A 24,665-nucleotide genomic window follows, 5' to 3' on the forward strand; every position below is an offset into this window, starting at 1 on the left:
CCCTGGAGTTAAAGATGGGAAAACCACACCACTACGCCTAAGTTACTTGTCAAGATCACACAGCTGCTAGTGATAGACACCAAAGACCAAATTGCCTAAGTCTAAACTCAATGTTCTTTCCCTTTCAATTCCCACCCACCCACTTACACACCAGCACATACACCCTACCCTTTGTGGAAGCACCACCCAGGCGCACACGGAACTGCGCCAACTGGGTCCTAGGTCTCTGAAGTATCTGACTGGCGCTCCCCTGGGGAGAAGGACATGCAGAAGACAGAGTCCCAGACATTCTGATCCGCACCAGCAGAAAAAGTCTCAGGAGCGAGCGGCCCCCAGGGCTTCCCCCCAACTCCCCTTTCCTGGGATGTAGTTGAGTTTCTGGAAAGTGAGCTCTCAGGATGACACCTGGCAAGCTAAGAGCTGCGGGGGATGCGCTGGGCGGGGGCCGGTGCTGCGGCTGCTGGGGACCCCGGGAGCCTGATGCTGAGCCCGCCGGGGTCCCGGGCGCGGCTCAGGGGGACGAGGCGCACCAATTACCTGCCCGGCTCCCCGGGGCTCCTGTGACTCAAGGAGGGCTCAGCTGGGGACCCTAACGGCGGGGCGTCGGCCCCGGGAGGAAGGCGCGCGGAGGGCCGAGGTGAGTGCCTTGCGCGGGTTCAGCCCCGGCGCCCTTTCCCTGGCGTGCAGGTTAGGAAACAGGGTGGCCTCGGCCGGCCGCCGCCGTGGCGGCTCGGGTCCCCATATATAGTCATGTCTACCGTCAACTGCGAGGCCGGCAGGCGGCGGCGAATGGGCGAGCAGCCCCCGCGGGAGGCGCGGGGAGGGCGCAGGGGGCGGAGGGAGGAGAAGGGAAAGGGGGCAGGAGAAAAAAGCTTTTCCAAAAAAGTATTGGCTGTCTTGAGGAATGCGGTCGTCCCCTTGGGAAAGTACATATCTGGGAGCAGCAGGCGGCTCCGCGCTCGCACTCCGGCTCGGCCGTCCCACCTCGCGCTCGCCTCGCCGCTCCCGCCGCAGCCCCCGGGCCACTCGCCACCGCCACCATGGACGCCATCAAGAAAAAGATGCAGATGCTGAAACTCGACAAGGAGAATGCCTTGGATCGAGCGGAGCAGGCGGAGGCCGATAAGAAAGCCGCGGAGGACAGGAGCAAACAGGTTTGCACCTCCCTGCCCTGCGCCCGCGCTGCGCCCGCCCTCCCCGCGGCCCCCAAGCCCAGGGACCCGGCAAGGCACCTCTTCCCGGCCGGTCACCTGGAGAACTTGGGGCGCCACCCCCTCCCCGGGGCGGCCGGGGACGCGCGTCTGAGAGGGGGAGGGGAAGAGCGAGACTCAGGCTGATTCTAACTTCTCAGTCTCGTCTGAGGACTCTTATTGCCCGTCCCTGGTTCCCAGAGCCTGCAAAGTCCATTAAAGTCCATTAACGTCCCGGAGGCGCTGGATTCTCAGAACCGGGAATCAATTCTGGACCCGTGGGGGTGGGGAGTGCGGTGGGGGTGGGGGGTTGAAAGGAATCAAGTCCAGAAAGTGAAGTTCTTCTCGCCATTTGCCTGGGGAGAATAAGCTCTTCAACTAGGACAGAGACCGGAGGAGGGGGGCGGGGAGGGGTGTCATGGAGTTTTCCCCTAAGAACAAAGATGGGACAGCATAGAGTACGCCCGAAGGCCCGGGAGACCGGGGCGTTTCTCTGCACCCCCAAGTGGCCTTGGGCCCGCTGAGACCTCCGCGGGAGTTTCGTCCTGGAGGATGTGGGGGTGCAGGGCGGGCCACGATGTGCCTCCAGCTCTGGCGAGAGGTTACCGAGGGACCCTTGAAACGCAACTCAGCAGCGCCCAAGTCCGAGGGGCCCCAGCCAACCCGGCCCCCGTGTGTTGTGTGTGTGTGTGTGTGTGTGTGTGTCTAACACCCGGTCCGTGCCGGACGCCCGCGCCCGCCCGCCGCTGCCCCCCCACCCCCAGCTAGAGGAGGACATCGCGGCCAAGGAGAAGCTACTGCGGGTGTCGGAGGACGAGCGGGACCGGGTGCTGGAGGAGCTGCACAAGGCGGAGGACAGTCTCCTGGCCGCCAATGAGACCGCCGCCAAGGTACCCGGGGCGCGCGGCTCGGCGCACGAAGGGCTAACTCTGTCTCTCTCTCTCTCCCTCCCTGTCTTTCCCTCTCTCTGTCCCGCTGTCCCTGTCCTTCTGGTTCTGTGCACCCACACCCCTCCCCTGCGGATCACGCTGCCTGCTGCACCCACCCCCCTCCCCGTCCCCCACGGCCAACTCCCAGCTGGAAGACGAGCTGTTGGCGCTGCAAAAGAAACTCAAGGGCACTGAAGATGAACTGGACAAATACTCCGAGGCTCTTAAAGATGCCCAGGAGAAGCTGGAGCTGGCAGAGAAAAAGGCCACCGACGTAAGTGCACGCACACACTGCCTCCCTCACCTCCTGCCCGCGTGGCCACTCTGGGGTCGCCACAGGGGCCAGAGCAGTGGAGGAGGGTCACCTCCCCCTGCTGGACACCTGCACAGAGCTCGGCCATGGCCCAGAGCACTGGATGCTGCCTCAGGCTGCTACTGCACACTGTTCATTTATATTTCATCCACTCCTCTCTCTTTTTCTCCTTCTTTGCCCCCACTCATGGGGGTGGAGGTGGGTGGGTGAGAAGCTGGGAGAATAGAGCAGCTGAAATTGGATGCTGGTGCCTCCCTGGTGGCAGAAAACCTCGGAAGTGTCATCACCAAGGTTTGTACAAGCACAATGCCTAGTTTTTTCAGTTTCTTTCCTTTTTCCATCTCTGGTGTGTGGAAAGGCCTGGTTTTCCACGGTAGGTCTAGTTAGGGTACAGAGAGCCTGGCCTCTGGACTGAAGGAATGGCAGGGAACTACTTAGAAGGCTGAGCAGAGACACTGAGGCCTGCTTTCTCACTAGGGAAGCCGTAATCCAGCCCTTAAGATCTGCCTGGGAAGATGATACTTGCTTGGGTCTGCAGTCTGAGGGCACTAGATACAGAAAGTAAGCTGTGAGTTATATATAGCTCAGTGCTTTATATGGTATAGTGAGCTAGCTGCCCCCTGCCCCTCCTGCTCACCCCACCCCCACCTGTCAGCCTTCTGACAACCATCACATAGTTTCAGGGGTGATGTCCATACAGGCAAAAGCTCTACCAGCACTCAGACCACTTCCCTTTGGAGGAATCTTTTCAGCTGAAGAGCTTGCTTCCGCTGTAAAAGTAAAGTTAAACATTAGATTTCCAAAGGACTTCTTTTCACACCATTGGATTGCATTTGAGAAGCTAATTAAGCCTAGAGACCCAATTAGGAAAGAATTCCTTGGGAACTTGGGAACAATTCCAAGAACGTATGAGCACCAGGAAAAGCTATGTCCAGAAGTTGAACTACCAATATGGCAGAATATTTTGTCTGAGAGTAAAATGTAAATTGCTGGAGGATCTTGGGTCTTGAATCAGTAAAGGCTTGTTAGTGGTATGAAAGGCTTGAAATGTTGTAAATGACAAATCCAGACATAGGACATTTAGAATCTGACCAAAAAAAATTTTCAGTGAAAATAGAGATTCCTGGAAAGGGGGCTTAGGGAAGCACTGATTTAGCTAAAATATTTAAGTTACAAACTACCTGGCTTTAGAAAAATCGCCAAAGAACACATATAACTCTGCCTATTTTGTATAATGTAGATCAGATGTCTGTTCCGTATATGGCTAAATGGAGGATGTCTGTCTCCCCCAAATTCTCCAGCAGGACGTTTATTTAGCTTTTTCAAAAGAGCCGCTGATAGATCAAGGAGAGATATTCCTTATAAGGAAAAGAATGCAGAGAATTTGAAAATAGCCCAGTAAGGCTGAAGGCAAGAGAAGGAGAAAAAAGCTACTACAATTCTTAAGGAAAAAAGATCATAATTATTGTGACTATATAGTGCTACAGGTCTTTATTGAAAAGTCTTGTTTAAGGGAGCCTGGGAATGAGGTGGGACAGAAGTGGAAAAGAGGATATTTAAGGCCAGCTTGGGGTGGCAGGGGCAGGGCGAGCAGGGTAAGGAGAATTTTGAAACGTGTTTTGATTCTTTTTTGTTTTCCACTGGAAAACTGTCCCTAATATGGTACATTTTGGGGGGTAGTATATATTATTCATCTTCCCCTTTAAGACATTTTAGGTTGTTTGGAACCTGTAGGGATGTTGAAGAAGTTTGTGAAGAAATGCTCTATTTAGAGTGATTCCTAAGTAGTAAAAATAGTCAAGACTTGAACAGGAAGAGACAGATGTCACTAAAGAAAGGGGGAGATGGGAGAGAGGTCAGCTTCCTGAAGTAGTATCATATTACATTTGTGATTAGGACATTTCACTGTTGTTACTCACCACTGTAAAACATTCTTACATTTTTCTTCTTCTACTACCACTAACTAAAAACATTTTCTAATCTACCAACATACTTTACAAGTCCTATTCCAGAAGTGGGCTCTTCCTAGCTTAGAAGGTTGTAATTCAGGGCCTATGTGAGGCTGAAGGGGATGGAGGGCTCCATTTTCTCTCTGGTCTCCAACCCCTTCCCCAATAACTGTATGTACCTGATATTTGCAGTGCATGTGTTTTTCTTCTCTCTAAGTCTTTACTTCCTAAATCAGTGATTCTCAACCTTATCTAAACAGAATCACCTAGGGGAGGTTGAAAAACCCCAAATCCAGGCTGCACCCCTAGCCAATTAAATAAGAATCTCTGGGAGTGGAACCCAGGCATTATTTTTTAAATACCCAGGTGATACCAATGTGCGGCAAAGGCTGAGAACTGGCCTAAAATCGTCTATAAAGGCATCAGCATGAAAATGAATTCACCTGAAACTGACTTTCCCAAGTGTTTGAAAAGCAGGACGTTAAGTTACTAGTTGGCTGCTTAGAGCACTTGCAAGTGTCCAGCAATTTCCCTGGCTCCTCCTGGAGGCTCCCATATGTCCCCTACCCCCACCCTCAAAGTCAGAGGCCCAAGGTCTGTACTCCTTTTGGGGTGGAGTTGTAACCTCCCGCCTGCCCCATGAACTGTGTGGAAACACAGCGAGAGGCTCCCCCTACAGACTGATGATGGCCCCTGCGGGGGTTTCGGAGAGAATCCGCAGAGGCTGTGAGCAAGTCCATCGCAAATGAGTCAGGAGGGCAAAGGAGGTTCGTTGTTAGGACTCTGAAGGAGGAGAGGGTTGTCAAATCCTGTTTTCTTTTTCTTCATTATTCCCACACTTAAACACATCAGAAACTGACTTACAGGGCTCCTGTGAGAAAGGTGAGGAAAGAAAGGCATGAGACTCAGCAGGCATTTAAAAACGCATCCCCAAGAGGTGAGGACGGTTCCCAGAGATTGTGTCCGCGTTGGTTTTCATCCAGTTGTAGCCAGAGGCTCTCATGGTGTTCTGCAGCCTGCCTTGGTGTGCCTTTTAAAGGCAGACCAGTCCAGCCCCAACTTGGTCAGATTCCAGAAGATCTGAGAGGCTGGCCTAAAACCAGAGAAGTTGTAACCAGAAGGGACCCTTGAGATGATTGTATTTATGGAAAGCGAACCCCAGAGAGGCTGGTGGGCCTGAGATCAAGCAGCTGGTTATGGGCCCAAGCCTGATTCTTAAGACTGTGCATGCCTGTTTATTAACTAAAACTATCATTTGAGTTCTTAACTATGTATGTACAAGGTATTGTGCTAAGCGCTTTGTGTTATTTCATAATCCTCACATCAGCCCCACGAGAAAAGTACTATGAACCCCACTTTTACGGATGAAGCCCAGGGAAGTCATTGGTCCAAAATCACACAGCCCGGAAAGAACTAGGATCCCGATTCTAACCTAGGAAGACTGCCTTTAGAATAGGTTTAACCACTGCAGCATGTTAGTGGTTTTTCACTCCGTGAGTTTTTGAAGGGGGAGGGGAGGACTGTTGTGGTTAGACTCTTGTGTCCAAGGGTTCTTTACAACGAGGGACAGGCCCTGCAGGGGCACATTCACGTCCCGACCACCTCGCTCCGCTTCTCTCCCTGCTGGGCCTGGGAATCCGGTACTCCGGCTCGGAGCACTCCCGCCGCCAGCAGGCGGCACCATCGCCCTTAGCAGCCAGGCCCGTTACTCTGGGACAACTCTGAGCCGGGGAGGAGCGCTGAGAAGCGCAGGGAAATCCCTCGCGCCACGGCCTCCTTTCCTGCAGGGCGCAGTCCGCCAAGGGCCCCGCAGCGAGCCCCCGACGCCTGCCAGCCCCTCTGCAGAGGGCATGCGCAGCACCTCCCGCGGTTTGCAAATTCCCGGAGCCGGTGGCGCGCGCCCCGCCCCGGCGTTGTGCCCGCCCCCCGCTCCTCGCACTCGCGCACCCGCCTGCGGTTTGCCTGCGCCGCCTAGGAGACCGCGACTTCCGGGCTGGTCCTGGGCCGCAGGGGGCGCCGCCGTCTGGCGGCGAGGCCTGGGCGGGGTGGCCGGGCGTTCCGGAGTGCGGCAGCCGCAGCCCGAGCGCAGCAGCCGGCCTCTCCCACCGCAGCCCGCCCGCCGCCACCCCGCACAATGGCGGGGAGCAGCTCGCTGGAGGCGGTGCGGAGGAAGATCCGGAGCCTGCAGGAGCAGGCGGACGCGGCGGAGGAGCGCGCGGGCAGCCTGCAGCGCGAGCTGGACTACGAGAGGAAGCTGAGGGAGACCGTAAGGGATCACCCCCCCGCACCCGGAGGCGCCTCCTCCCCACGGGGTCCCACCGCGCGCCGCGGGACCCTCGGGAGCCCACCTACCCCTGCCCCCACGCTCCGCGGCGCACCTGGCACACCTGGGCAGACGGCGTCGGGCTCTAGGGTGGGGCCCTGCCGGTTCTTCTCTGCCCTTTTTATCTCCCTGGTGAAAGCAAAAGGTCCGAGGGGAAGCAGGAGTGGTGTTAAGAAGGTTCTGGAAGCAGTACTTTCCCAGGAGATCCATTTCTGGAGTGTTTGCGTTCAGCCCTGGTGTCTCAGATCCTCCGGGATGTGCTCTTTGCGCTGCTGGCGTTATTTACTCGGAGGGTGGGGAGGAAAAAGGGAAATCCGTTCCTTTGGTGAGGGGCGCCCACAGGTCGAGTCTGGGGCCCTGCGAGACTGTGGGACCCGCGGATGCTAAAGGTGACCCTTGGTTTTTTGGAAGTCTGTTTCTCTGTGGTAGTGGAGACATTGACAGCGCCAAGGGATAGTTTGCGGCCGGTTGAACCATCCCTTTCTTAACCATCCCTCCTCCAAAGTTTTCTTATACAGATAAATATTCCTTTGTTACCGAGTCTTGAAAAAAGTTGGCTAAATGTCAACGATTATAGGGTGCATTCTCTTGCCTGCTTCCCCCTCCCCCATGTTGAATGTAATACCTGGCTTCCTTCCTTTCTCTTAAGGCAAACGTATCCAGCAAACAGGAACAGGATTTCAGAAGTACTTTAGGCGTTTGCTATTTGTTTTTTGGGTTTGTTTTCTTTTTTTTCTTTTTCTTTTCTTCTTTTTTTTTTTTTTTTTTAGAGAGAGAGAGGTGTTTTAAATCAGGATACGCAAACACCTTGGGAATTTTATGACAAGCGATTCTATGGTGTCCACCTGCTCTTAATATGGGCCTATTCTCCGTCAATTGTATTGGTTAGGTGCACAGCTGGCTGCAGACACCACAAGACCTGTTTTGCATAAAATACATAGAAGCAAATCACTCCTCTTAACAGGAAGGCCTACCGAGGACATTTCAGATAAAATACAGACAGGAATAAAAAAATAAGCAAAAGATCGTTTTCTTTAGAGGACAAGTCAGCAACAGTCCCATGGAGTCTCTGAATTTGGCTGGGCCATGAATTGATTCCGACTCCGTCTCTGATTCAAGCTGTCCTTGAACCATTAGAACTTATGGAACATGATGGATAAGAACAAGAACTCTGGACCCAGACTGCCAAGGTTTGAAAATTCTACTACTTTATTACCTGTGAGACCTAGGGCAAATTAACTTCTCAGTCTCTGGGTTCCCTAATTGTAAATGTTCATAATAATGGCCCCTATGTATGGTGAGGATGAAAGGAGTTAGTGTGTATAAAGAAATTACAGTGGTGCTAGACACAACAGAGTAGGTGCCCTGTGTCAACTGGTATAAAACTGCACAGCACTTGGCATAGCTCCTTCACCTTCACTTCCCCACTTATCGAAGGATCGTGAAAATGGCCTGCTCATTACATTACATCTTAAAACATTTAAATGTTTCATATATATATGTATATATATATATACATATATATATTTGTTTTTCATATTCTTTTTGGAACTTGAAGAGAGGACATGGGCAGATTGGAAGGAATGTTTGGTGGGTCGAAGTGGCATTAGTGGTGGAAGTCAGTAGAACTCCCCTCACCCTGCTAAGAAAGGAAATATGTGGTCCTGTACGGCTCGCCTTGTATTGAGTCCTGGCCTGGTGATTGATGTTAGACACAGAAGATAAATTGTAGGAAGGGCACGTTGTTACATTTATACTCACCTTCTCTTTTGTGCGTTTTTATAACAGTGATCTTCCTGTGCCAGTTGGCCTAAAGACGATACTTTCATTCTTTTCAAAGCTTTATATTAAAAGGAGCTTAAATGACTTTCAGGTTTTTTAAAGTAATTTTTGAAAAGTCTATCCCAGTGATTGGACACAGAACCTTTTAAGACAGCAACTTGAGGACTGGGTCAGACCGCTGAGAGAATTTCAGATTGAGAGTTGTTCCTCACTTCTGAAACTGGAACTTAAAAGATTATAGCTAATTTAAGGTGGCTTCTTGGTAGTTGTCAGACACAGCTGTGAGTTAAGCTGATGGTCACAGTTTCTGTTGGTAGCAGAGATGAAGGTTTAGTGACAAAGTCATGAGCCACTACAAAAAGTATTTGAATGGGGGGTTGGCCCTAAATTCAGATTCTCAAAAGTTCAGAGAGGCTGTAGTAGTAAACTGGCCCTACCGTGTTTCCCTGAAAATAAGACCTAGCCGAACAATCAGCTCTAATGCGTCTTTGGGAGCAAAAATTAGTATATGACCTGGTCTAGTTTTATTAAATAAGACCGGGTATAATATAATATTATAATATAATATAATATAAATAATATAATATAAATACCCGGTCTTATTATACTGTAATATAAGACCGGGTCTTATATTAATTTTTGCTCCCAAAGACGCATTAGAGCTGATTGTTCTGGAAGGTTTTATTTTCGAGGAAACACAGTAATATACCAGCACTTACCTTGGAAAAGTCAGCCATCCCTTATTCCCTACTAGTTTGCTTTTCCAGGGTGTGTAGGCCCTTCAAATTTTTGGAATGAGGCTGCTTTGCTTGATGTAATGGTTGACTCTTGATCTTGTGACCCAAGAGGGTTTTTTTTTGGTTTTGTGTGTGTGTGTGGGTGTGTGTGTGTGTTTTTGTCATTATCAAAGGAAAAAGTAGCCAAAAGGAACCAATCCTTTATCCTTTCTGGATAGTACCCAGCAAACAAGACTTAAAGGTGCAGCCTGTGGGTACTTAACCAGTTTACAAAATTTCCAGCCCTTTCCCTCTTTAGAGTTGGTAGATATTTCTGAGATCAGGAAACTGAGGGTGCATTTTCTGCTCACATTGGCACCCCCAGGGTGGCAGTAACTGGAATATATACATACCCGCAATTTCTGCTTTCATATGTAGGCAAGGCCAAGGTCCAACAATGCCCTGTTCATGTCCGTTCTCCCTCATTATACAAACATGCCTCATAAATTACAGGCTTTGGCACACATAGAGGAGGTTGTGTTTATCTGTTATCCATGGGAGTGCCCCTTAATGTCATCGGTGGTTTTTTTCCCCCTTTCCTCACCATATAAGGGCAGGAGTTTAACTTGGCTGTAGTCACTTGGTCTTACACAGCAAGTTGGGTGAAACCTTCTTTGTGTAACTACAGTTCGCGTGGAATAAAAAGGCCTGACCTTTGACCATCCCACTCTGGTTCAGGCAGGACCTTAAAAAAGATATTCCAGAGGATTAATTGTTAGGATATAATATTGTTCTCCTACAATTGCTTCTTCTTAATAGTCTTAACTGGAATACTATCTTAAGTAAAAAATTATTGCTATTTTCGTATTATTTTTTTTCAGTTGTATTGTCTAAAACAGCTGGATGTCCTGAAAATCTAGGCCTTGAAAAAGTTTTCTTTCAAATCTGATTTGGAGTAATGCTTTCCTCTTTGGGCAGGCATGCCCTGATTTCTGGGTAGGGCCTTGCTGGGGTGTCCAGGGGAGGGAAGCGGTGTGCCTGCCCTTGTTTTCTGTGTAGGTAGGTAGTACCTTTGCCCGGGAGGAGACAGAGCTGTCTGCTGCAACTCTAAGGCACCTCACAAATGTTTAGTGCCTGGTGGTGGTTTATCAACAGATCTGCAGGAGACAGTTGGTAGCCTTTAGTAATATAGCAGTCTCTTTTCTGAGTAGCTCATTACTTGTTGGAACACAATGGCACTTTTGAAATAAAAGAAACCAGCATCCCACACTGAAAGACTTCGCTGTCCCTGTTGTTTGAAGAAGCTAACCCAGCATACTCAGGGTGATTTCCATGCCTCGAAATCATTTGCCTCTGGGGTCTTGACTCTTCCTAAATGTCTCCTTATTCACATCTGCTTTTTAAATAGCAGATGGTCCTGTGGCTGTGGGCTTGTACTGGCACAGGCAACAGCAGGTTAAGTCTTAAGTAGACTGCCCAGGTGCTCTGATGAAAGGAACCTTAGAAAATGTCTAAATAAGCCCCAGAACTTAGAAAACACATACCGGAAATAAAAGTTAGCGAAGGTAAGATATGTGGGCCTTTTGAACACAGAACATAAAAAAATCAAAAATAAGTGAAGGAAGGAAGTGCCTTTAATTAATTTATGGAATTCAACATATCTTGAATTCCAGGGTACCAAACAAAATTGCAAGCAGACCAGTATGGTAGGGCCTGAGAAGCCAATGGGAGTCCAGGTTTTCCCCAGGGGAAGCTTCCGGAGAGGTAGATGTACCCCAGGCTGCTCTCAAGTCCCGACTGTAACCTGCAAGCACCTTTGTCCTGTTCTGAAACCTTGGGGGCAGCAGGCATTGGCTTATGGGATTGAGAGCAAGTGCTCTGTGTCCTGTGAGCTGTTACCCACTGATGTTACTTAATGAAGTTTTCGATCTTATACCATAGCTTATTTCAAAAAAGGAGCGAGGGGACTTGTTTAGTGGATGATATTTAATACAGTCACTGTTCTCCTCGTCCTGGTTACGCTCTGTCGCTGAAGGCCATTGTCTGGGTTCGAGAGTTGGGGTGGGAGTGGCTGCAGAGAACTGCTCCCTCTGACACACAGAGAGAAAAGACTCCAGGAGTGAGAACTACCAACTCCAGGGCTTCCGTGAGGCTCCTGGAGGCAGTGAGGAGAAGGGACAGAGGCAGCTCCTCAGGAGCCGGACCACTTGGATTTTAGTCTTGTCTCCCACTGACGGCTGGTGACGTGAACATGCTTCAGCATTCTGGGTCAGAGGCCCCAGCGTCCTATGTTCTTTTGAACAAAGAACTAGGAGAGCCGTTCCCAGCTTTTTGGGGTGGTGGGGTGTGGAGGGTGGAAGTGGAACAGGCGGCTTATTTATAGTGCAGCTTCCTCCCCACCAACCTCCTGAATCCGAATCTCTAGGGATAAAGGCTGTAAGTTTGTATTTTTGATACACATCTCCTACGGGATTCTGACACTCAGCCAATTTGGGGAACTACTCGATGATGCCTGGCTAGATGTTTCGCTAGCCCTGCCTGCTAAATAACTGAGACCCCCCATTCCCTGCTTTGCGGACCACCTGTGGGTCTGCTCTCTGTGCACTAGCCCAGGCTTGTAGGACAGGTCTCCATTCCCAGTCATTACGTGGGCGCCCTATATGAGTGTGAAGAAGTGTAAGGCCCTACAAAATGTTCCTGGGGGGAAAAAGAGTGAATGCCATTTATAAAACTGTGTCCCAGAGCTAAAGGAAAGAATGGGGGGTGGGGGGAGCAATAAGAGAGAAGACACAGGTTGATGAGGGGACCTCTCAGGTATGGAGATCCTGTGTGCAGAGGCGAAAGTGAACATGGGAGGCTGTCTCCTTACTCTCTCATGTCCCAGCTGTGTGGGAAGCTGGAGACCTAGACTGGTCTGTCACCCGGAAGTTTCTTTCCTGGGATCATAAACAGTCCCTGCGAGTACAAAGTCCTGAGGGCTGGGGCCCAGATCGAAAGAGCAGGGAACTTAAAATGTGGTGGCTACAAAAAGTGTCTTTGAAAATCGTGTTGACATTTCTCTGGCCACACCACCTGTAACAAGGATACTTGCCTTTATATTAAAAATAATTATAAGGAAAGAAAGGCGGGGGGGGAGGGGAATACGTTTGGGTACATAACCTAGACACTCAACTGAGGTTTTTTGTTTTGCTTTTGCTCTTCATTTTTGTTTTTAACTTTCAGAGTTGCTTGCTTGTTTCCTACCATTTGTAAAAAGAATAGAATTTTACTGGAAATGGCAAATACAGAAAAGTGAAAAAAGCCAACCTGACCCAAAAGTATACCCTTAATGTATACTCCTTCCAATTTTCGATAAATAGGGCTCAAGACTTTAAAAAGACAGTTCCCTATACTTAAGAAGTATGTTATCCTAATTTCCCTCACCCTTCCTCCAAAAAAGCCAACAGTCAGACTTAGCAGGACCCATTACCAGCTGCACCAATAATGACTTCGTTCGTGGGCCAAAACTGTTGTAAACCATCCTCAGACTCGTTTCCCATTCCCCACCCCCCGCTCCCTGCCTTTGTCAACCAATTATTACTACATAGCTAAATTTTGAAAAGACAAAAGCGTATTTGAATATTTTTATAAAGATCCTTCACCGTGGTTGGAAATACCCCAATCACCTCTGTTTCCCGGACAAAATTTAGCTCTGAAAATCTTACAAGTGTAGATCAGCGAAGAGCTGAATGTTTTTGTATTCCTTTGATTCGGGGCCGTAATCACAGCCTATCTGTAGCTACGTGTGCATTTCAAACTGTGTATGTATCACAGTTCCATGAGCTAAAAAAGTTGCTTTTGTTTAAATTAGGTTCATATTCCTCGTTTCATTCAGTAGACATTTACTGAGCTTATACTCTGTGTGGTGATTCCTTGCTCGGAAGAAACTTACAGTTGAGTAAAGGGAAGAATGCAGATAGATACCTAGCATAGGTCCCTAAGTGTGTGTTGTTAAGTTTCAGAAAACTTTGTGTGTTCTGAAAACCCCATCACACCATGATAAGCAGACATTCAAAGTGGATGAGGATGAAGAAATGGCACCTGATTAGTAAATTCCATCTCTCACTTCCATGCATAATATTTAAACAGCCACCAATGCAAGTGTATGTGATGGACCATCAGAATCTTGGAAGTGTTCTGAAGCTCATAGTAACAAATGCTTATAACAGTGGGTAATCACTGCACCCCCAAGAAAGAAACATCTTATTTCAGAGATGGATACAAATAAAAACAGTATCTGTACTGCTTTTCTCCTAAGGAGTTTGAAAGTTTTCTTGTGGCAACCTGGACGGGTTAGAAATTCCAATGGAATTGTGTAGGAAACACTTGGGAAATTTGCCTTGGCCCCTGTTCCAGTGTGACCAGTTACTCTAGAAGGAGTACTGAATGGGGGCGGGGAGGGAGGGTGGTGGATTTAGTCGTGTCTGTATGGCGTATATTTTAGAACCACTGAATTTTGAAGTGTTTTAGCTCCTTGATAAGGCCCCTTTGAGAAAATGGTCTAGAGAAAGGAGAATTGAGACTCCCCCATCTGATTTCTGGCTGTATTGCTCTTGTCTTACGTGGCTGAGCCTCGATAAGTCATGTCATCTGTGTGCACAGTGAGTGACATGTCTGTAACGAAGCTCTCCTCTCATAGTCGGGTAAAGCCAGTGTGTTGGACTCTATGGAGGACAGGAAGCAAGTGAGAGAGCATTTGCGAATGGTCCATCTTTCCAATGAGAGTGGTGTGTATGGTACACAAATGCGCCCACTCACTGTACCAATCAGTCTATGAACGTAGCTGAGAACTCCAAAGTTGACCAGGGCTTGTAATGCACTTAGAGACAGCTAGCTCGCCACAAGGCCCAGGCTTCCTCCTGTGTGAAATCAGTGTTTCATTCTCAGCCCCTTCCTGAAGGCGCTACCCTCGCTTTCTCCACAACACTGAAAGGCCTTTCGCTCCCTCTGCCTAGGCTGAAGCTGATGTAGCTTCCCTGAACAGACGCATCCAGCTGGTTGAGGAAGAGTTGGATCGTGCCCAGGAGCGTCTGGCAACAGCTTTGCAGAAACTGGAGGAGGCCGAGAAGGCAGCCGACGAGAGCGAGAGGTGAGGGCGCCTCACCCAGCCCAGCCTTTGGCTTCGGTCTCTCCTCCTCGTGGAATGGAAGGGCTTCTCTCATCTTTGGGGTGTAAGAATTTTGCAGTCCCTTGAGATTTCCTCATTTGATCCCTGGTGTCACTTGATTGGTTTTGTTCATTTAACATAGATGCTTTTAGGCAAAGCACATGGGGGCTTATACCCCAAGGTTACAACGCAGAAAAGGAGCCTCTTCCTGTCCTCATAGAGCTCACCGTCCAACAAGGGAGGTGGACATGGAAACAGGAAATTATAGGGATGCATGATGGTTCTTTTATTCCTGCTGACTCCCCCAGCAATTACGCATTTTTTTAAAAGATAACTTTGTCTTTAAAACACTGGCTTAGACCTGGTTAAATGAACTGTCAGTTCATTTACTGTCAGACTATCAGTTGTCGAATAGCCCAACACACAGGTGAAAGAGTAAACACAGATAAAACAGAAATATGATCTGCAAAAGTAAATTGCTTTGGACCTAATAGTGCTGATAAGGCACACCCACGTACATAAATGCCGTCAGACACTCGTCTCCTGAGCCCGCTCCACTTAACCTGGCTCTACCTGACTTGCTGCTCCAAGAGTCAGCGTCATGGGTGGTGAAGGAGAACCAAGGCCATATAGACCAGCACCTTTGTGTATTCTAGAAGGCATTTCTCTTACGCTCAGCTGTTGAAGTTAAAGTCTTCATAGGGCATAGAAACACCCCTAGAAAGACTGCATGAGGACAGATGGTTGTGCTGCTTGAGGGATGACAGCAGTGAGAGGCGCAGACAGTGAGGTGTAGACCTGTACGGTGGCCTGGGCAGGTGAAGGCACTCGTTCATTTTGTCCATTGCTCCACCTTTCAAGTGACGTGCTGCTGCCTGCCACCATGGACACAGAGTGATTTCAGACTTTAGGAGAAAAGAAGCTTTTTAGCTCAAGTTCTCAGCTCATTAGTCACTACTGTATATTGTTCTTCTCTAACCAAGAGTTTTGGAATTCTTTAAGATGACTCATCTCCTCTAACAGTGTACACACATACCAGTGGTTTTGTGGCTGATTTCCTCCTGAAATACACTTGTTAGTGAACCTAAAAAGCAATCTGGCGATGTTAGACTTTGGAGTAAAAAGAAATTCGGAGATCACTGATTGCAGCCCCTGGTTTCACAAACGAGAAAACGGGGACGTAAGAGACCGATGTGGCCTGCCCGGTCTCTCAGCCAACTTATGGCTGAGCCCAACTAGAACTCAGGTCTCCTCAAGTATATGGTAGTGCTTCGTCAAAAAATAGTGGTTCACTTATCTTACTGCCTACTTAAGTTTTGGTCATTGAATCCCGTTTTCACATGATTTGTTATTCCATAAATCTGCAGTATACATCAGTTAATAGCTACCAGAACTTCACATCGTGCCATAGGATTTAAACATACCTACCAGCAGAGAAGATGGGGTCAGTCCCATCTCTCACCACGTATATTATGAAAGAGTTCTAGAAAAGGCAAAATTCATAGTTTCTTATCTAAAGTATTAGACTGACCCTCATGAACTGCTATTTTTACAGGTCTGACATGGTTCGATATCAGCAATTTTGTATAGTTCAATCTAATACTTACATTCGTGGCAGATGAGGTAAGGACAGTTACCTTGTTTATAGGAGGAAGATAAGTTTGCTTTTATTCTAACTTTGGTCCGTTTTCAAGTTGAAGCTTCCCTCCAGGAAAGCGAAGAAATCCCATGATTTATATAGCAAGTAAAGCATGTCGGCCTCTCCTGTTTCCCTGCCTCCCAGTTTCAAACAGGATCCTGACATGGTAGGTTTCGTTTAACATTAGATTCCTGCACAGTTTCACCAGTACCAGACATGACGTGAGGTTCGGTCACAGTAAACAAAAGTGTGTATCTTTCTGCCTTCATCTCTGGAAACTCTTGCTTCACGGCTTGGAAAATAAAAGCTCTGTGCTCTATTTTGGTCTGCAAGGAATCCCATTTTTGTGGATTTGTGGAGGTCACCTCTAAACCTTGGGTCTTGGTACTTGCTTCCTTTTCAGAGGCATGAAAGTCATTGAGAGTCGAGCCCAAAAGGATGAGGAGAAAATGGAAATTCAGGAGATCCAACTGAAAGAGGCCAAGCACATTGCTGAAGATGCTGACCGCAAGTATGAAGAGGTCAGATTCTGGGGCCCACAGCCTCACAGACCCCCAGCAGGGGCCTGGGGCTGGGGAGGGAGCTGTAGATACAGCCTTGGGTTCTTCAGTGAAACAATCTGCTTCCTTGGCAGATGTGAGTGCTTCTGAGAAGCAGAGTTCCTTTGTCTCCAGAAAATGGTTCTTATTTGATCCCGCTAGGGGATCCCAGGCTTCATCATGAAGTCCGTCAATAGCACTGGGAAAGACCAAAGCTTCACCTGCCCACGCCCCCTCTCCCCTCCACCTCCCACACCCAAAGACTAAGACAAAAGAGCTTTGGCCAGGAGGGGAGAATCGGGCCATGTGTCTGGAAGGAGCTTCTCATGCTGTCCCCATGCACAGCCAGCTCAGGTGGTGGAGAGGTACGGACCAAACAGTTGTTCAGTCAGTTCATGGAAGACGTTTTCAATCTGTCGTCCTCCCTCCTCAAGGTGGTAGAATCCCATTATCAACACAGGGTCACAGGTGAATTTCATGGTCATGGCCCCATGCAAACAACCTCCTATGATAACAGAGCCAATATGACAGTTAAGGTTTTAGTTTTGCCCTTACTGTACCATGGCTATCTTGAAATGGCATCGACTCATTATTATTATTATTACTTCCATATTACACTATGCCCACTAATTTTGAAATGCCTCAGAGGATCCCTTCTCCTCTCAGGTTCTTTCTTCCACTGAATGCAGACTTGACTTCCTGAGTCATCTCACCGCTCATATCATATTAGCTTCTCTTGCTATTCTCTTGGCATTTTTAACCTCCTCCACCAAATGGAGATTGAGGTACAGAGCTCTAAATTGATGAAATTCTCAGGATCATTTTCAGTGTTTTCTTGGCAGCCCCTACCTTTTCAGCATAGAATGCATTACATCTCATCATACTGCTATTTTTGAGACTGTGACTCTCATATTTCGCCCTCCTTCCACATTTTGGTCTGGCTACTATATAATTATACTGACTGCACCTGGGTCAGACTTAAAATGAGACTGCCCACTCATAGCTAACCATTCTGGGTCTTTGTGAGCAGAAGCCTCTGGTCTCCTCTCCATTGGCACTCCTGATGGAGACTTACTTCTCTCCTGTCCGGGAAAGAGGATCCTCTTATTTGTAGACAATACAGTATCTCTTAGGGGCTGATGGATCCAATCCCCATCCCCACACACCCTCTTACTCAACGCATGCAAGCCCCATGGTATGTGTGTATTATGTTTGCCCTGCTGCAGGTGGCCCGTAAACTGGTCATCATTGAGAGTGACCTGGAGCGTGCAGAGGAGCGGGCTGAGCTCTCAGAAGGGTAAGCGGGCCTGGCGCCAGGAGGCCATGTGTGGGGTGCTGCAGAGCAGTGACTAAACAGCATGACCTTCTGGCAGCTGCACATTTACGTTTCAGCTCCGGGCTCCTTATGTGCTCATTTGATGTGGATGAGCCACGAGTCTGGAACACAGAGGACTTGTGTGGGGAGTCTGTATGAATGCGTGTATCACTGCATGCCTTACCTGCACACTGATTTTGAGAATGGCCTTGTGCATTTCCTGTGTCCACTAACAGCCAAGTTCGACAGCTGGAAGAACAATTAAGAATAATGGATCAGACCTTGAAAGCATTAATGGCTGCAGAGGATAAGGTACTGATGGCTCATGTGTGGTTTTTAGGTTTAACTGCAACCCAGACGTCTTTCAGCTTCCAATACCTACTGGTCTGTTTGGTATAACGACTGCACCTTCACTACACCCTCTGCTATCTTATATCTTGCTTTAAGTGCTTTCTTGGGTCCTTTACACTCCTTTGTTTTCCTTCATAAATGCTCTTTGGTGCAGCCATAAAAGAAGCCAAATTATCACACTTCAAAGTTGTTGGATTTTGTCACCCTGCCTTTTGCTGCTGCAAGGTTGGGGGACAGTGTCCATGGTGAAACTGAGTGTTTTACTACCTGATGATTTGGCTACTTGAAGGCAGCCCTTTGTTCTCTAGGACTCAGTTTTCATTTTTTCCCATCCTTCTCCCTTTTCTCTTCTTCTTTTTCTGGCTTGTCTCCCACCCTTTCTGCCTCTGATCGAAAACATTAGCAAATGTGCCGAGCTTGAAGAAGAGCTGAAAACTGTGACGAACAACTTGAAGTCCCTGGAGGCTCAGGCCGAGAAGGTAGGCGAGGAGCACGGCGTGGGGAGGAGGCGTCTTCTAGGAGATACTCAGAAGACACCCGCTTTCTCTCTTCCGAGGCCCTCCCAAGGAAAGCGGTCATCCAGTAGGCATTTTCATAAATGGCATCGTTTTGAGGAGCTTTCCTGATGGTTATTGGATAACAGATTCTTTTTTAATAGAGAATATATTTTGAGTATGTGAGTCATCTGTAAAAATTTAATTTAAGCCAAGTGCCAAATGGATGTTATCTTGTTCTTACCCCATGTAAAACAATAGGCAGGAAAACAGAGACTATATTGTAGTGTGCCATTTGATCGCCAAGGCTCCGTTACCTCCTGGGAGCTTCAACATCTGGTGGCTGGGCTGCAACTCTCTGTGTATTAGAAGACATGAGTATAGAGTGAGCTGTGGTCTGACATCTGGAACGTTCTTTCTAATTACAGTACTCTCAGAAGGAAGACAAATATGAGGAAGAGATCAAGGTCCTTTCTGACAAGCTGAAGGAGGTAATGTTATGAGTGTTTTGGGTGAAACCAGCAGGATTTTAAATGAGTGTGTTTTTATGGAGCAGGTCAGGGCTTTTTCATTTTAAAGGTGTGCTCCACATCAGGAATATTCAGAGGTGGTCTCGGAGTTAATGTGTTGCACTAGCTGCCCCGTCTCACTGCAGTTACTGACTGACGAGTAGTTTCTGACCCATTGTATGGGTGCTGTGCTTGATTCCCATTCTCTAGTTGTCCCTATATTTGTAGCTACGGGAAATCTAAAACTCCCCAATTTTGATTGAAATAAATTGAATCATTACAGGCTGAGACTCGAGCTGAGTTTGCAGAGAGGTCAGTAACTAAATTGGAGAAAAGCATTGATGACTTAGAAGGTAAGATCTTCAGTTTTGTTTTTAATTTTATCCTTATGGTTGAATATTGACCTGGCCAAACAGTTTTCTAATCCAAGTGCATCCACCTTGATATACTCCTTTGCTCTTGCACTTTCCTCCTGTCTGTCCTTGGGGTTTTCATTCTGCGGCTCTTAAACTCTTGGACCTGAGTCTTCTGCTCATCAGATGACTGTTAGCCACGAGGCGGGGGCACGTCTCTTTTTGTAATGGCAGCTGCCGTCCTGTTTTACCTCACACTCCTCAAAAGTTTTCACTGTGGGTAAGGTGGTTGTAGGTGAGAATGACCACAGTCATTTGGTATATTTTCTATCATTAGTGATACCTCCTAATTGTCAGAATGGTATGGATTTGTTCTTAGCCACAACCCATCTTCTTCCAAGTATGAATTCAGTGTTGGGGTTTGGGGTTTTGTGTCATTAGTTACCTTGGCAAATGCTCTGTGTTCTGAAAGGGGAGTAGGAGATAACAGGGCATTGTATTTTGAGATTATATTAAACTTAAGCATTTCTCCCATAAGATATTTAGGTTTTATTGTGGTCACACTGACTCTGTCTCACAGAAATTCTAAATGTTGAGCTTGGAAGCTTATGAAGGGTCAGCCGTGAAAAAGAAAAAGTACATAAAATCTATACATCCAAGGTGGAAGGTGCTAGAGAAGGGACTAGAGGTTGCTGCAGATGATAACCAAGCTAGCAGAGGAGAGAGAATGACAAATGGTTGCAAAACAAACCTGCCGGAGTACAGCAAAGTCTGGAACCATCAATACAAAAACTAATTTGCAGAGTTGGCACAGCACCGCCATAAAAAGTGCGGCTGTCCTCGCTTGTCAGACCCCCTGGACCACAACAGGGCAGCTTGAGCGGGAAGACCACGAGGAGCAATTTACATGGCACTAAGAAATGCACATCCCAGTGGTCTCCTTTGGTCAGGAAGTCAGTGGTTTGAAGGTGGAGCCAGATGAAGGATTACAGACTGTAGTCACAAACAGTTCTTCCAAAACACTGCCCTTGGATATTTTTTCCACTGTTTCTAGTTGCAGGTGGCTGACTACTCCGATGTAATTAAAGTGTAGCTCTAGAAGAGAAAGACATTCTATTATTAGCCAGGAGACAGCCTTCTGTGGTTTTGTTTAGGGCTTAACGTGGTTTGCTGATATACCTACCATATTTGTTATGATTTTCATATTGCATCTTTCTTGTTTTATTTTCTAATGGGTTTTGTTCTTTTTGTTTTTGTTCCAATTCATTTAAAAACAAAACGCACGCCTCCTGCATTGGCCACCTGCTGCGGCACCAATTCCTTCATGCATTGCCCTTTTCTTGCTGCTGTGTCGGGATGGCGCCCATGCCACCCTCACTCACCCTTGATCTCTTGATCACTCTCCATGTCCTTGCACCTCTGCCTTCTACTTCCTGGTCATAGACGAGCTGTATGCTCAGAAACTGAAGTACAAAGCCATCAGCGAGGAGCTGGACCACGCTCTCAACGATATGACTTCCATGTAAATGTTCATCCACCCTGCCTGCTCACATCCGTGCCCTCATGCTAACATGATAAACTCACCACCGCTCGCTTCTGTGCTTCCAGGATCTCTGTCTTTGCACCTTTCTGCTTAACTCTGCATAATCTAGGATGGTCGTTTTGTCCACATTCTACTAATACCAACGCCAAGTAGATGAAGTCTGTATGTATAAGTCATTTTCCTTCAGAATCCATTCATTGCCCGGTCTCTTAAGCTAGATGGTTCCCACCAAGCCGTGAGCTGGAATGTGACTGACTTGAGCACTGTCCTTTTAGGAAACTAAACTAGGCTCAAGGAAAATTAGAAGGCCATGCAATTGTGCAGCAACTTCCCAAAGAACTATCAAAAATTGGTTTCCTGAGATTCCGTGAAATAAAATGTGATCATTTTCAAAAAAGAAATACAAATTTAAGAACCCTAAAGGGTCAGGTTACTGAGGGTTTCAGGGACAGGAACTTGATGCAGTGCACCCGAAGAATGGTGCTGTAAAAGAGCATCTCTTCCTGGAATGCTCTAGTGAAGAATTCTAGATAGAAGTGAACCCTCTGCTGTGTAACAGAGGCTTTCATTTTCTGTGTTTATATAAAAGAAATTAAAATACCCCAGTAAACACCAGAACTTGTGTCAAGGAAATGGGACATAAAACACGGAATGTCCAGTGTGAGTTTGGGAGTTAGTGGTCCAGCTGTTACTACTGTGAGGCAGTAAGAGTTGGAGTAAATAGTCTTGTTTTCATGAGATCCTTGAGCATACACAACTAATTTACATATTACTAACCAAACTTAAACATTCAGCTTATACTGCCTCTTTAAATTCTAACCTGGAATGTTTCACAGAGGGTTTTCTTATTCTGATACTCTAGCACTGAATTCCAGATAAGCTGGGAACTTCATTTTCCAGGCCCACCTGTCCTTCCTTTACCCATGCAGAAAAATGGCAGCTTGAAGAGTATGGCATGTGCCTGCTGCCTTACAGCTTAGAGAATCTCCACACTCCCCTTCGAGACATGACATCACCACGAAAACTAGAGAGAATTCCATCCCCCCTCCCTCATTTGTAAATGAGGGGGTAGGTCAGATCATCTGTCTCCAAGGTTTTTTTCCATACGACCATAAACGTGGTGATTCTGTGGGGAAAACTTGTAACATCGAGTATGATTAAATATTCTGAAAAGTGGTGTTAGCACGAAATTTGGTTTTAAATCCGGTTCATGGGTCTTCTTAAAATTGACCCTTACCCAGAGGGGCCTGTGTTGCCTCGGGATGCTAGGGGATGAGGCCCGACCTCCTCCCACAGGTGTGGCTGGCTGGCTGGCTGCGCGTTTTGCATGTGGCTTCTTGCCTGTGCTTCAAGTGCTGCTGTTCTGTTAGCCTTCGTTTCCCTTTTTTCATTGTGCCACTTTTCTTTTTTCTTCCACCTTTTCTCTTCATGCAGATAAGTTTCTTTGCTTCACTCCTCCCAAGACCCCTTCATCAAGCTGGACGTTCCACCTCTCTGAGCGCTGCAGTTTGTCTCTTCCCCAGCTGCCTCTGGTTCTTGCTTTTAGCGTCCTGCTCTAGGGCCACACACACTGCTTTCTGTTGTACAGGAGCTCTTCATTCAGTGTGAAATAAACACTGTGTAAGCTATTTCTGTTTGCTATTCTTTTTACTTATTTATTGACATTTTAGTTTCAACACCGAATAAAACTACAAATCTGCTTCACGCATTTGAGGGTTAATTTTTGGCTGCCTTTTTTTTTTTCCCTCATTCTGAACATTATACATTACATACCAACAGTATCTAAGGCAGTAGTTTCTTGTGGGATGTTTAAAAAAAATACTCATCCCCGGGTCCCTCTCAGAGTTTTAGTTTGCAAAGGTTAGAGTCAGATCCTGGGCACTTGTGGGGTGGGTTTGTTTGTTTGTTGTTTGTTTGTTTGTTTTTAGGGGTTGTGATGGTAGTCTGGATTGAGAAGCACTGCTTGTTGGAGTCGGAAATCCACCTTGAGCAGTCTACCTCTGCCAGAGATGTAGTTGGGGAAGTAGTGAGCCCTCTGTGTTGATTTTGAGATGGCCCTGCTTTGCAGGATATGGCTAACCATTGAAATCCTCTGATGAAGGCCCCGTAGCCTTCCCACCCTGCTAGGAAGTCACATGTAGGGAAAGGTGAAAAAGAACTTGGATGCAGACTACGTAAGCTGAGGTTATTGTTGATTGTGCTTTTACAGCGCAAAGAACAGTTACAACTTTTTGAACGTGTATTCATTACTCAGTCACCTTCGTTTTGATCATGAAATGACATTGTAGGTTTTCTAAATATGATTATGTTCAAGTTGAGATTCATTTTTGTGTTCCTAAACCCATCACGTATTCTTTAGGAGGGGTTATGCATACATAATTTTTGCAGGAATAGCTATTTAAAAAAGAAAATTGTGGACACATTGATTCTTTTTTTTTCCCTCCTAAAAAAGTAGGTAGTGGAAATTGTTCAGAATATAGTTATATTTTATTTGGGCTTCACTGTTTCAGTTCGAAAACAGCAATTAAGTGATTTTTTAAAAAACACGTTGCAAAATTAGAAATTTAAACTAACATGGGCTTTTGTTTCCTAATTTCCAGTATTTCTCCATCCTCAACAATCTGGCTGTATTTCTCCTGTGTTTTAAATGTGGTTGATCTTCATTTGTGTGCAGTTTGTGTTAGCCTAAGTGGTTTGATGTACCACTATTTATACTCAGTGCATACTCAGATAGATTTGGACAAGCTAAAAATACTGTCAATCGCTCCACAAAGACTTCAGAGTAGATAATAAATACTAAGAGGGCTGTAAATTAAAGTATTTTAGTGATGGTATAGTAGACCTTTTAAAATTTAGATTCGGGATAATGTCTTTCCCTTGACAGCATAATAAAGATTTCTGTAATTTCATGTTCTTCTTTTCCTGAGGCTCCTTGGGCCTGCTTTTGACTACAATTCTTGCCTTGTTCTTTTTTAAATTCAGAGTAATAGAAGTGGGCCCTTCTCTGAGTAACCCTGCTATCTGCAATAGATAAAATGACAAATCTCAAAGTTCTGCTGAGCATATGTATAGTTAATTCTGGAGGCACATCTGTTGTTTTGAAACCTTCCCAGAGACTTTCACACTTTCTATAAGTATGTTCTACAAGAGAAAATGGGCAATTGATAGATTGGGAAGGCAAATCTGGAAAAGCCCAAGAAGATACGGATATACAAGAGGATAAATAGCAAGTTGATATTACCAAGAAATTGTCAGAGCCCAGGCTTCAAGGTTAGAGGCCATACATAGCTACAGCTGCTGCAGGAGCCTTGGTTGGGCCAAACCGAAAGCATTGGTCAATCTGGATGGGCACTAGAGCCCAGACATCTGGGAGGTAGAGCAGGAGGGGAAATACTTCCAAGTGTATAACCAGTTCTGGTCCCTGCCCTCAGACCTCCCAGGCCTGCCAGCTCCATGTCTGCTGAAATGGAACAGATCCAAAGGACGGTGTGATAGCAACAGCTGTCATTTAAGCTGAATTCACAGTGATCCTCTGGATTCTCTAGGGTTTCTCCAAAGTTCTTCCAGCTTGGCC

At 46.9% G+C, this 24,665-nt stretch overlaps 1 protein-coding gene across 23 annotated transcripts in view; it reads left to right on the plus strand.

Annotated features, from left to right (window-relative positions):
* Nucleotides 1–247: 247 nt before the first annotated feature.
* Nucleotides 248–24,665, plus strand: part of TPM1 (tropomyosin 1) — a 29,557-nt gene continuing 5,139 nt past the window's right edge. For 2 of the 23 annotated variants that reach the window (XM_081049076.1, XM_081049058.1), the window contains exons 1-8: nt 836–1,154; nt 2,268–2,393; nt 14,197–14,330; nt 16,391–16,508; nt 17,753–17,823; nt 18,078–18,153; nt 19,115–19,177; nt 19,479–19,548. In XM_081049076.1, the coding sequence (XP_080905202.1) occupies nt 1,041–1,154; nt 2,268–2,393; nt 14,197–14,330; nt 16,391–16,508; nt 17,753–17,823; nt 18,078–18,153; nt 19,115–19,177; nt 19,479–19,548 (772 nt within the window). In that variant the 5' untranslated portion in view covers nt 836–1,040. Of the gene's footprint in view, nt 638–818; nt 1,155–1,954; nt 2,081–2,267; nt 2,394–6,088; nt 6,648–14,196; nt 14,331–16,390; nt 16,509–17,752; nt 17,824–18,077; nt 18,154–18,595; nt 18,672–19,114; nt 19,178–19,478; nt 19,549–20,991; nt 21,202–22,525; nt 24,145–24,665 lie in introns of those variants that run through there. The other 21 variants (XM_081049063.1, XM_081049065.1, XM_081049061.1 and 18 more) reach the window with 19 other exon arrangements.

The sequence above is a fragment of the Rhinolophus hipposideros genome (genome assembly GCF_964194185.1).
Source record: "Rhinolophus hipposideros genome assembly, chromosome: 5".
Classification (NCBI taxonomy): Eukaryota; Metazoa; Chordata; class Mammalia; order Chiroptera; family Rhinolophidae; genus Rhinolophus; species Rhinolophus hipposideros.